Source organism: Schistocerca nitens, chromosome 8 (genome assembly GCF_023898315.1).
Source record: "Schistocerca nitens isolate TAMUIC-IGC-003100 chromosome 8, iqSchNite1.1, whole genome shotgun sequence".
NCBI classification, from domain to species: domain Eukaryota; kingdom Metazoa; phylum Arthropoda; class Insecta; order Orthoptera; family Acrididae; genus Schistocerca; species Schistocerca nitens.
This window is the reverse complement of record NC_064621.1, coordinates 370,670,111-370,683,210: the sequence shown is the minus strand read 5'-3', so window position 1 is coordinate 370,683,210 and position 13,100 is coordinate 370,670,111. Positions and strand designations below refer to the sequence as shown.

At 43.9% G+C, this 13,100-nt stretch overlaps 1 protein-coding gene across 1 annotated transcript in view; it reads left to right on the top strand.

Annotated features, from left to right (window-relative positions):
* The window catches only part of LOC126199578 (uncharacterized), a gene marked incomplete at its 3' end in the record, with an annotated part of 164,279 nt that overhangs the window by 58,419 nt on the left and 92,760 nt on the right, over nucleotides 1-13,100 (top strand). The window contains exon 2 of the mRNA XM_049936502.1: nucleotides 901-957. Coding sequence (XP_049792459.1) covers nucleotides 901-957 — 57 coding nt within the window. The remainder of the gene's footprint in view (nucleotides 1-900; nucleotides 958-13,100) is intronic.

Below are 13,100 nucleotides of genomic sequence, written 5' to 3'. Positions count from 1 at the left end.
CTGCCTCGGATAAGCCAACGCAGTACCCACTGTGGCTGAGAGAGAGAGAGAGAGAGAGAGAGAGAGAGAGAGAGAGAGAGAGAGAGAGGAAACCGCAAGAATTGCATGGCAAGGCTACAGGTGAGGAGAGAACCTGATGTGTGTGGAGAGGGGAGGTAACAACTGTGAGAAACATAAACTACTTTGCTGCCGAGCTGAGGAAACTTATTGTAGTTTGCTTGTGCCTATTGAATTAAAGCGTATAATGGCGCGATCTTGAACAGTGAAACAAATAACATACAATTTTTTTGTTCTCACTCGGAACGCATGCATTTCGAATCTGAATTGTTGTTACTGAAAGACTGACTCTGAAGAGAGAGAAAAGGATCGAGCCATGGTGTACGTTTCAGGCAGTGCGCCCGAATGGTTCAAATGGCTCTGAGCACTATGGGACTTAACATGTGAGGTTTAAAAATTGGCTCTGAGCAGTGTGGGACTTAACTTGTGAGGTCATCAGTTCCATAAACTTAGAACTACTTAAACCTAACTAACATAAGGACATCACACACATCCACGCCCGAGGCAGGATTCGAACCTGCGACCGTAGCAGCAGCGCGGTTCCAGACTGAAGCGCCTAGAACCGCTCGGCCACAGCGGCCGGCTGCCTGAAGGCTCAATATCCTTATCTTTATGTGCGAAATGTGGAATTTTGAAGTCCAGGCCGAGACGAAGCCTTAGCTTGTTAGGTTCGAAACATTTCGGCTTGTACCAGCATATGTAGTTTGTCATAATCGTTCATCTTTTCTTCTTGTGATTGCTACCCATTCCGCAGCAGCGTCACAACAGTGACGTCTTAATAATAATGTGCATATCTTGCTTAAAATGACGTAATAGTAATGGTAGACGTGTCTTTTGTTGCAGTTCTTGCCGACCAATGGAAAGGATTCTTCCTGTAAGCTGCACCGAGATTGCTTCATGGTAAGGCTGTTATTAAGCTTACGTAAGTGACCCGTAGCAACTAAGGCCTCTGAAAGTTAACCCTTGCTCTCCACTCAATAGTACTTTCATAAACGAGCCGCATCGGTTCTTAGATAAGTCTGAAAATGTTTTAGGCTGTACATTCCGTTTTGTAGAGAAACCTGGCAAGTTAAAAATAAAAAGTTGGTGGCACTACTTACAAAATGACAAGAAAAGTAAATATAAATCGTGTGTGTTAGCTCTGTGTTTGTCAGTTAACAAACATCAGAAGGTGTTTTCGACTAGCAAATGGGTTAAAAACATGGCTGCCACCATACACTTCTGAGTTAAGTACAGGATTCTTAAGCCTAATAATAAACAATGGTTTGATGAGCGGGTTGAAGGCGTACAATGGTATCCACTTGTATTTCTTATAACCATTACGAAAATCTCCTTTTCAACAGTAAAACTAATCAATTTTATTCACATTTCACCAAGATACTATTGTGGCACACCTCTGATGGAAGAATGTTCTTCATTATCTTTGTGGGTAAATCCATGTAGCTGGAATTTTCGATTAAAGGAAAATGAGGTTTCGAATGCTATGGTTCACAAATGTATTTGTGGAAAAGTGAAGCAAGAGCAGCGGAACAAATTGTAAGCACATATCGTTCTCTAGCGGCCGACGACCATGGTATGACAGTCAGTGGGCTTCAAGGGATGCCTACAAAATTAAGTTCTGTTAAATTGTCTTCTATTTCATCAGCCTTGTGAGCATTAAGATGTTATTGTAAAGGTAATGTACCGAATAACGTGATGACTCTAGGTTCGTGTGAAGTATCAAAATAGAGTGCGAGTTTAAACTCCACTCATAAACACATAGACAAATGCCGACGGAACGTTTATTTCTCTGCTGCACCTTTCAGCACGGGCAGCATAAACGATAACAGCTACTAAATGTCAGAATTACTTTGCTTCTCGGTCAAAAAAAGCTTTTAGCGCCGGCCATTCACGTGTTTAAAAAGATAAACAGAACGTTGGAACATTACGAGTTCTACAAAATCAGTGTTTATGTCCTCAATCTGACAACTGTTATCGTTTTCGTAAATTTATCGCTGCTGTACATTTCTATGACAGACCTAAACAGATTCCGACTGCTTTTCAGTTCCGTGCCGTATTAATTGAATAATAAATATTAGTGAAGTATAGAATTTTCTGCTACTGTGTACTTATAATTTTCTTTCCTTTTAGTCGCAATTTAATGTTGCAAATTAATGTTTTCATTTTGTTGTTTTGTTGGTTTATGTAAGTGACCAACGTACTTTCCATATACTCAGAGAACTTACACAATGTACAACGTCAAAGCTCTTCGAGGCTGTGACACCCATAGCCGGCAAGCACCGATTGATGTGCGAAGGATTAATGCCCGTCTGCTGCATGTGAGGAACTTTTTCCTCGAAGCAAGTTATCTAATTGACGAAATCAGAATCAACACGTGTACCACAGCGCGCGACATCATACTTGAAGGGAAGTTAAATTAGGGCAGAAACAAAACTGAAAAGAAATTACCTAATTGTGACTGGAAATCTGTATGGCGGATCATCAACTATGCCGGGCTATCTACAGACGCTATTTCCGCATGGTACAAAACAGTTAACAATGTCATCAGCACCAACGAGAGACTGTATGGGATCGGTTTAAACCAGACACACCTTTGTGGAAAATGCAATCTGGTGGATACACTCATCCACAGATTCACCTGTGGCGGCGATGTGAATAACTGGAACTGGATCAGGCAACAAATCGCCTTTCTCAGCAGATCCTCGACGGAATATATAACGCCATCGCTCCTCCAGAGACCAGAAATGACGTACTTTTCGAAATTAAAAACCAACGCCATTAGCTGGTTACTGGGAAAATATGTTAGTTATGTCATCAACAAACTTGGGTCGGACAACGAGATAGAATTCCGCGTTTACATGAATTGTGAATACGCAAAAATCAGCACCTATCGCAACCACAAGAAGCACTACGGCAACATGCTGAAGATCATTTTTGAAAGAATAGGTGTCGGTTAAATATGTGGAACCACTACAACACCTTGAACGAGAACGAACAGAAGATAATTAAAAGTCACTTGTGTTCTTATTATTATTTACTATTACCTTGCTTCCGGAACTTACACGAAGAGTTTTTTCAAAACATTTTGTTCAGAATTACTCGTTTTCGACTTCCAAAGTATTTGTGTGATTCAAGAAGAATTGTTAAGTTTTATCAGTGTTCAGTTTCTACTCAGAGAAGAGGTTTCTTTGTCTTTCTTACATCGGAGAATGGGAGTTTTGTGTTAAGATTTCTGTACACTTAGCGCTGTGACCCAACATGGGACTTGAAAAAAGAAAAAGAAAAAAAGCGGTCTAAGGGGAAAAACAGTCGTGGTCTAGCCGGTAGATTTCAAAACCCAGCCACTCAGGTCCCGGGTTCAGTCCTGGGAAACGGCGAGGAATTTTCCTCTTTCCCTTCCCTCCAAGACAGCCTCAGGTCCACTCAATCTGCCATCAGACTGAATGCAGGGGATCTTTCCTCAGGGATGAAAGGCAGTCGGGGCTAGTGCCGTGGCGAACGAAAGGCTGCACTCTACCTGCAGTCAGCAGTCAGGCGAGAAGCCCATTCATGGGTTGAGCTTCCCATACATACAGAATACTTGTGGCTAGTCGCACACGAATGTTAATTTTGAAGCTTTTTTTTTGTTTTGTGTGTGTGTGTGTGTGTGTGTGTGTGTGTGTGTGTGTGTGTGTGTGTGTACTGCTGTTTAAGCGTGAGATGACCCACTGGAAAATGTACTGTACTGGACACGAATTCCTGACCGCTGTGGCTCAAATCCTCGTTCTGGCCATGTCGGTACTCTTGTTACAATTTGTTAAAGTTCTGTAAGCAAATCTTATTGCTTAGCTTTACATGTTCGTGAAGGACGTTGTCTATATATTTGACCATATGGCTGTACGTGTGTGTTAAGATTTCTGTACACTTAGTGCTATGACCCAACAGGGGACACGAAAAAAGAAGAAGAAAAAGAAGCGGTCTAAGGGGAAAAAAGTCGTGGTCTAGCCGGTAGATTTCAAAACCCAGCCACTCAGGTCCCGGGTTCAGTCCTAACTTTCACTCCGCTGTAGGGAATGGTGGTGTTCCTTTGACGTACAGCTCATCATGTTCAGCAATCTGTCCTGCTAGAAGACTGTGATGTTCCATCCAACTTTGCACTTAATGAATGTATTTCAACTCTTCTTTAGGACTTTTTTAACACAAAAATTCACCAAACAGCCGTGCAAATTGAGAAGTTACTTTATTTTACTTTCGCTAACAGTTTCGGCAATTGAATATACCATCTTGAGAGGTACATTAGGAGCCTGAAGATGGTGTATTTAATTTCTGCAACTGGTAGAGAAAGTAAAATAAAATAACACCACAATTTGCACAGCTGTTTAGCGAATTTCTTCGTTAAATATTTGACCAGCCTCTGTCCCGTGTCCACAATCGTTCAACAGCGACTTCCTCAGAACAGTCACTGACTTAATGGGTGTGCTACAGATTAGGTGATCTAGATTAGATTTTTTTTCTGGCAGTTATAATGGCTGACAAAGCTTTGTTTATTGAAAAAGTCAAGTTTCACAGTTGCTCAGATTCACTCCCAGCTATACACTATAGTCAGAAATATTTTTCAAAAATGGCTCTGAGCACTATAGGACTTAACATCTATGGTCATCAGTCCCCTAGAACTTTGAACTACTTAAACCTAACTAACCTAAGGACATCACACAACACCCAGTCATCACGAGGCAGAGAAAATCCCTGACCCCGCCGGGAATCGAACCCGGGAACCCGGGCGTGGGAAGCGAGAACGCTACCGCACGACCACGAGCTGCGGACAGAAATATTTTTCACTCCCTGAAAGAAGAGTCTTGGTACTTGACATCACTGACGCCAGCTTTCAACAGCATACCTCAAACGGCAGATAGCAAAAGCAGCAGTCGTCTACATAACTACGACGCGTTGCCATAGAGACATATTCAGTATCACGTTGCGTGATCGGTCGAAGCAGACGCGTGAAGCAAACGCGACAATCTCTTTTAAATGTCAGGGCTCTTTATTCATGGTAAAGACTATACACTGAGACGACAGAAGTCGTGGTATCCCTCCTAATACCGTGTTGGACCTCCTTTTGCCCGGCTTAGAGCAACAACTCGACCTGGCATGGACTGAGCAATTCGTTGGAAGTCCTCTGTAGAAATATAGAGCCATGCTGCCTCTATAGCGTCCATAATTGTGATTCACGATCTGGCCTCTGGTTTATGTCCCTTAAATGTTCAATGGTATTTATGTCGGGCAATATGGGTGGCCAAATCATTCGCTCGAACTGTCCAGCTCATTCTTAAAATCAGCCCCGCTGACATGGTGCGTTGCACCCATAAAATGTCCATCGCTGATTGGCTGCAAATGCTCTCCAGCTAACAGAACGCAATGATTTTCGGCCAATGCTTGGTTCATTTGGACAAGACGACCCAGTCCCTTCCATGTAAATATAACACACACCATTATGGAGCCACCACCAGCTCGCACAGTGCCTTGTTGACAGACTGGGTACATAGCTTCACGGAGTCTGCACCGCACACGAACCCTACCATTACACACTCGAATCCTACCATCAGATCTTATCAGCTCAAAGTGGGGCTCATCTGTCCAGGCCACTGTTTTCAAATCGCCCAGGATCCAACCGATGCGGCCAAGAACCCAGGAGAGGCGATGCAGGCGATGTCGTGCTTTTAGCAGAGGCACTCTCGTCAGTCGTCTGATGCCATCAGTCGTCTGATGCCATAGTCCATTAAAGTCAAACGTCGTCATATTGTCGTAAAGGATACGTTAGTTGTACGACCCACAATGATTTCTGCGGTTATTTGACACACTGACAACTGTACGAACACGCTTTTGCTCTCGGTCGCTGATGAAGACCGTCGGCCACTGCGTTGTCCGTGGTGATGTGAAAAAGTGATGTGAAAAGTCTGAAATTTGGTAATTCTCGGCACCATCTTGACACTGTAGATCTCGGAATAGTAAAGCCGGCCGTTGTGCCCGAGCGGTTCTAGGCGCTTCAGTCTGGAACCGCTCGACCGCTACGGTCGCAGGTTCGAATCCTGCCTCGGACATGGATGTGTGTGATGTCCTTAGGTTAGTTAGGTTCAAGTAGTTCTAAGTTCTAGGGGACTGATGATCTCAGATGTTAAGTTCCATAGTGCTCAGAGCCATTTTGATTCACCTGAGTACAAATGATAGCTCTGCCAATGCAGCCGGCCGGTGTAGCCGTGTCGTTCTAGGCGCTTCAGTCTGGAACCGCGTGAGCGCTACGGTCGCAGGTTCGAATCCTGCCTCGGGCATGGATGTGTGTGATGATGTGTGTGTTGTCCTTAGGTTAGTTAGGTTCAAGTAGTTCTAAGTTCTAGGGGACTGGTGACCACAGATGTTAAGTCCCATAGTGCTCAGAGCCATTTGAACCATTTTTTTCTGCCAATGCACTGCCCAACATTACCCTGAGTAAGCGATACTACCATCATCTAAATGGTTCAAATGGCTCTGACCACTTAACATCTGAGGTCATAAGCCCCCTAGAACTTAGAACTACTTAAAGCTAACTAACCTAAGGACATCACACACATCCATCCCCTAGGCAGGATTCGAACCTGCGACAGTAGCGGCCGCGCGGTACCAGACAGAAGCGCCTAGAAGCGCTCGGCCACAACGGCTGTCACTAGCATCATTTGTATATGTGCATATCGCTATCCCGTGACGTCACCTAAGTGTAGTTCAAGCTGTAGGAAGTAACAGGCAGACTACCCTCACCAGGATAATGGGTTGCAGTGCACCACAGTCACAAACCAGTCTGTAGTACCACAGTAATTAAGGTTAGCACTTGAAGCGTCCAATATACATCAAGAACATGAGAAGAGAAATCCGTAAGGTATTTGTAACTATCTTGCGCGAAATAGGGCCCTTGCTCTACGTTTTATTTGACGTCATGAAATCCCTTACGATCAGAGTATCACAGTAGTTGACTGAAGTTAAAATCTTCTGGGTTATTCGGCCGCGTCATGTTTCTTCTACAATGTTCGACGTTTCGACCCCTCTGCTGGGATCTTTTGGTGTCCACTACTGCTAGAACACTGTCAGAGGCGAGTGTCGTGTCCACTTATAAAGGCGGAATCTTCTGGCGTTCGTGCTGGAGAAGTGATAGTATTGGTTAAAATTATGTTGCTACCATTGGTGGGCCATAGTCATAGGCTAATACAGAAGAAGGGGCGTTGGTAGCTCATCTCCTGTGGATACCATTGGCGGTCATCGTCATTGGACAGAAAGGCACTGTTCCACACTTATGCTGGAGTAGGGTTATTGGTTGAAATGCCTGCTACCGCTATTGGTTGGTCGTCATAAGTGGCTAGATTCGAAACGGACAGAGCACGAGAGGGAGAATGTTTACCCAAAATATTATTGTCCCCCTAGGTGACTTGCAGCGCCTTGTTTATGCCGCCCACACACCGCGGCCGCGTATTTACTTCCTTGATGGCGGGCAGCCACGATGCCGGAAGCCTGTGGCCGTCCTCTCTATTGAAATTAGATGAATTCTTAGAATTTTTAACCGCTTCTCGGACCTTTCTTCTATAAATGTTTGTTTCTTTAGCCAGTACACGTACGTTATTAAAATCGATGTCAGAGCCACAGTTCTCGTGATGTTCCGCTACTGCCGATTTTGCACTTTGATTTAGCCGCATGTGCCGTTCGTGTTCCTTAATGCGTTCTTTAACAGCTCTTCCCATTTCGCCTATATACACTTTGCCGCAGCCACAAGACACTTGATAGACGCCTTCATTGTAGAGGTAATCAGGTGCATCCGTTTTCCGTCGGAAAAAGTCTTTTATTTTGTTTTGACTAAAGAAAGATGTCTGAATACCCTTTTCCCTTAAAATTCTGCTTATGCGGTCAGTGACCCCAGAAACGAACGGTAACCTGACGGAGTGAGAAGGCGGTTCCTCGTCATTCTTATTAGCGGTATAAACATTCCGCCTAAAAGCCCTGTCGATTGAATAACTATCATACCCATTTGCCTTCAGTGTCCTCTCTAAGTGTTCTAGCAGTAGTGGACACCAAAAGATCCTGAGGAAGATCCCAGCAGAGGGGTCGAAACGTCGAACATTTTAGAAGAAACATGACGCGGCCTAATAACCCAGAAGATTTTAACTTCAGTGACAACGGCCACGAAAGCCTGCAGACTTACATATCACTATAGTTACATCGTATGACTAGACTGCTCTAACAAGGAATGTCCATTCACTTAGCTTCTGAAGGCATTCGACTGAAAGTGTCTGTTTCACACCCAGTTGCCGCTAAGCGTTTCAGCAGCTCTCTTTCCTCCTCAGCAACGTGATACCGTCCCCGCCACGCCCTGTGCATTCTTCATACGTGACACGCTCCCATACGTCTCTGCGGCGACGGCGGGCGGGGTTCTACTTTGCTGGAAAATCTCATTGTACCGACCGGGGCACCGGCGACAACAAACGACCACCACGACAGCCACAAATCTCGACCCAGCGGAACAAATGCAAATGGCGGCGTGCGGCCCGTTATAAAATGTCTCGGCTTTGCGTGTCAAAACTTTCTGAATTACGAGCTCGAATTCTTTGCGTCTACGCAACAGGATTGCAGCAAAATAAGCCTTAAGCCGAAGAAATAATGGAGATTTCCCCTTTTAGTGGAATTGATGCCTGCCGTGATCTCTTAAATAGCGAGGTGGTATTAATCTGCCCAAGAATGTGAGCTGTCGGGGCCAAGGGAGCGGTTGCGTTAGTGTGAAAAACGGGGGCGCAGAAGCATTGTGTCCGCAGGTTTCCTCTGTGGTGCAATCCCATTTAGACCGCAACTGTGCAAACAATTTTGAAATAAGAGAAGGTAGAATATAAAGTACAGTTAATTTCACAGACGTACTTTTGTTCCCGTTTGTTGGACTGTCGATGAAGTATTGATACTCATTATTTATTCTTTGAATTTTGGGCATAACGATCGAACTGAGTGGTTCTATATTCACGAAACATAAATTCCACATGTAACATAGTTATGATGGTGAAACGCAACGGGAATTCAAGTAATTCATGTACACATATTCCGCCTGTTTGTGTCGAGGAAGGGTGGCTCAATACAGTTTGAAGTTCCGTCCTTTGTTCTGTTTCGTATGTGTATGGTAGCAGGGTATTTGGCTTGTCTATCTGTTCCAACTCATTGGTCGATGTAACACTTCGCAGATTTAAAGTCCATCTGCGTTCATAATTTGTTGAGAAGAACATGCGTACCTTGAACCTCCAACTTTGCTAGTAATGGATCTGTTGTAGATGTTACGTCCTTCTCTATCGATCTCTGAACTAACTTAACATCCACTTGTATGAGGACCTAAAACTTAACTTGGATTAAATGGAGCAAGCTGAATATTGTAACATTAATCATTAGCAGGGATTAAACTCCGAGCCTTTGTGTTGCAGATCCACACCCACTCACTCAGCCACCGAGACACATAGTGTTGAATTTAGCTTCTGAGGCCATAACTACCAAGTATGGTGTGTGAAAAAATTTTAAATGTCGACAAGAAATTTACATTGTGGTGGAACCATGATATTGATATTTTCGTAGCGGCAGTGGCAACTAATTCGCGGTGTGGCTAGAAAAAAACCGGACTAGTACTGGTGAAACAATAAAACGAATGCAATAAGGCTGAAAGTCGCGTGGCCTGTCACGTGACTCTCGCTCCGCCTACTGCTCGAGTTTCATCTGCCTCCTGCACTCAGTCTGCCCGTGGCGTCTGTTTTAAGTAGTTGACGTTTTGTCTGTGCGTCGGAAAATGTTGAGTGTACAGAAAGAACAGCGTGTTAACATCAAATTTTGTTTCAAACTAGGAAAATCTGCAAGTGAAACGTTTGTAATGTTACAACAAGAGTACGGCGATGGTTGTTTATCGCGAACACAAGTGTTTGAGTGGTTTAAACGATTTAAAGATGGCCGCGAAGACACCAGTGATGACACTCGCACTGGCAGACCATTGTCAGCAAAAACTGATGCAAACATTGAAAAAATCGGTAAACTTGTTCGACAAGATCGCCGTTTAACAATCAGAGCAGTGTCTGAGTTAACAGGAGTTGACAAGGAAAGTGTTAGGCAGATTCTTCATGAAAGTTTCAACATGAACAAAGTGTGTTCAAAAATGGTTCCAAAGTGTCTCACAATTGAACAGAAGGAACGCCGAAGAATGATTTGTTCTGACATCCTGGAAAACGTTGAAAGTGATCTCACCTTCTTACAAAATGTTATTACTTGCGATGAATCGTGGTTTTTTACTTACGATCCCGAAACTAAACGCCAATCGATGCATTGGAAAACTCCTGGTTCTCCACGACAAAAAAAAGCACGAATGTCAAAATCGAAATTCAAGGCAATGATGATTGTTTTTTTTTTTTTGACATCAAAGGGATTGTGCACATTGATTGGGTACCAGAGGGACAAACAGTGAATCAGCATTACTACATTAGCGTCCTGGCTACCCTACGTGAGCGAGTACGGAGAAAACGGAACGATTTGTGGAGAAAAAAGTCATGGATCCTTCACCAAGACAATGCCCCAGCTCACAGTGCGTTGTCAGTGAAGACGTTTTTGGCAAAACACAACATTCCCATCTTACATCATCCACCCTACTCACCTGATTTGGCCCCCTGTGACTTTTTTCTTTTCCCTAAAGTCAAGTCAGCTTTGAAAGGAACTAGATTTGAGACTGTTGAAGCAGTAAAAGAAAAAGCGACGGAAGTAATGTATGGACTTACCGAAAATGATCTGCAGCATTACTATGAGCAGTGGAAAATTCGTATGGAGCGGTGTAGAGACCGAGGAGGAGAGTACATTGAAGGAGATAACATGAAATTGTAAATAATTGTAAATAAATGTTTTTTCCAGCATCAGTCCGGTTTTTTTCTAGCCGCACCTCGTAATAAAAAAGTAAAGCGATAGGCACGGAACATTTGCCTTCAACGAAGATAATTCCCTAACATACAACATCCTGTTCAAGACACTGCTGTTACGAGTCGCTGGGGAAGGTGGAATGCACACGCTGATCACAAGTTTCTGCAGTTGTGGGATTCCAGCCGTTGTGGATTAGCTACCACGCCATTTCCATAAATCACGTCAGACAACTTTAACGACGTTACTCTTGGCTCAGTTAAGCCTGAGACGTTTCTCTACATCCTGATGTATTTGAGAAAAATTTTCTTTATTACGTGAAGAGAACGTATTACAGTATTTGTAAAGCCTTCGTTGAGAGCTACGTAACACCTTCACACCTCTTCAGGCAGTGAACTGATCCGAAACCTACCTTTTAGAATTACGTAGATCTAAAACGAATCGAAAAGAATACTCTGTTGACCATTTAAATCAACTGAACACAGTAATACAACATTCCCAAAGACAACTGGAGAAAATGAACAGTGATGCGACTCTCAGGAGAATGGCTCAAGACATTACAGACACAAAGCTCAAACGGACTTGATATCTTGATTCTAGTGTTCTAAGTAATAAAAATGTAAAATAATACTGGCAAATATTTCCTCATGTTCGGCTTGTAAACATTACCTGCGATATGTACTTATTGGAAAAACAAGTATATCTCACTCGAAAACACAGATCATTCCCTTTCTTTAAAATCGTAGACTTTGGACAGTGCATTAGGCGTTTCACACTGCCGGCGTATGAACACAGGGACTTCTTGCACAGCAAGTGATTGCCGACGAACTGTAGATTTATATCCTAGCCAGTGAAATCCGTGACTGCAGTCGCATTTGGCACTACCTGAGGTGCAGTGCCCTAACCAACTTTTATCCTTAATCATACGTATTTTATATACGTGCAGGAGAATAACACGGAACGTAAAGAAAAGGGTGAACAGTACACTGCTTCATCTCGGAGTCCAAAACTGAACAGTAAAGCCGTGTTCTTTCAGTTGGACTGCACAGATCTCGGTGCAAAGTCGATTTGGTACAGAATTTTTGTTTACGTTAAATGCGGACGAATGTCACAGTATCGTGAACGTAGCGGTCCCGTTCAAACGCCAAAGTTACCGCCCCACGGTAAGAAGTTATTAAGTGGACATTTACAGCTGTGTCATAACGATATTGTTCGCCAGTGAAAGCTGTTCGGATGCCAGTGTAACGACGTGGGACTGACACACTGTGTTGAACAAAATTTTTGACGTAGACAGACATACTGTTTTACTTCCGCTAAATTTCGAGAGGAATCTCTTTACAATAATATATAATTAAATTTGTTACCATTACCAAGCACTGTAGATTGTTGACCATATCTGTGAAAAGGTAAGAAGCAATAACGCCAAGTTGCCCTTCCCATTCCTACGCTGGCCGGGGTGGCCGAGCGGTTCTAGGCGCTACAGTCTGGAACCACGCGACCCCTATGGTCGCAGGTTCGAACCCTGCCTCGGGCATGGATGTGTGTGATTTCCTTAGGTTAGTTAGGTTTAAGTAGTTCTAAGTTCTGGTCATAGGCGCCAGTGTCAAAAAAATGTAGGTTGCTGGTTGATCGTCGTTTTCTCGCGTCACACCGAATCGTGCTCTACCGGCATTTTTAGTGCACAAAACTTTCTTCTGGTCGCAGTTTAAATCTACTCTGAGAGGTAGTTGTTTATCAGGTTCACTGGCCGAACACTCTGTTTCACGGGGTTTCCGGCTGTGTTGTGTCTCTTACCTGGCGATAAATAACTTGCAACGTGGTCCTTTATTTCGCTTTCGACCATAACTGCCAAGAATGTGACAGCAATTTTTATAACGGGACAAAAGAAGCTGTAACCTTATACTGCCCACGCAGAGAAACAGAAATTTAGTGACTTTGCACCTCGCCGTATAAACGACGCTGGCCCGACGAGAAAAGGAAAAAAAAAAAGGAAAGCAGGCAGGGGGAGGAGGGACCCTGACTCAGGACGTCACGGCGAGAACGATATCGCGTTTCAGCCCGGGGCGCAGCCGTCGCCGCCGCCGCCGTCGTGGATTCGGAAAGTCTCGCCTCAAAGTTACCACGGCTTT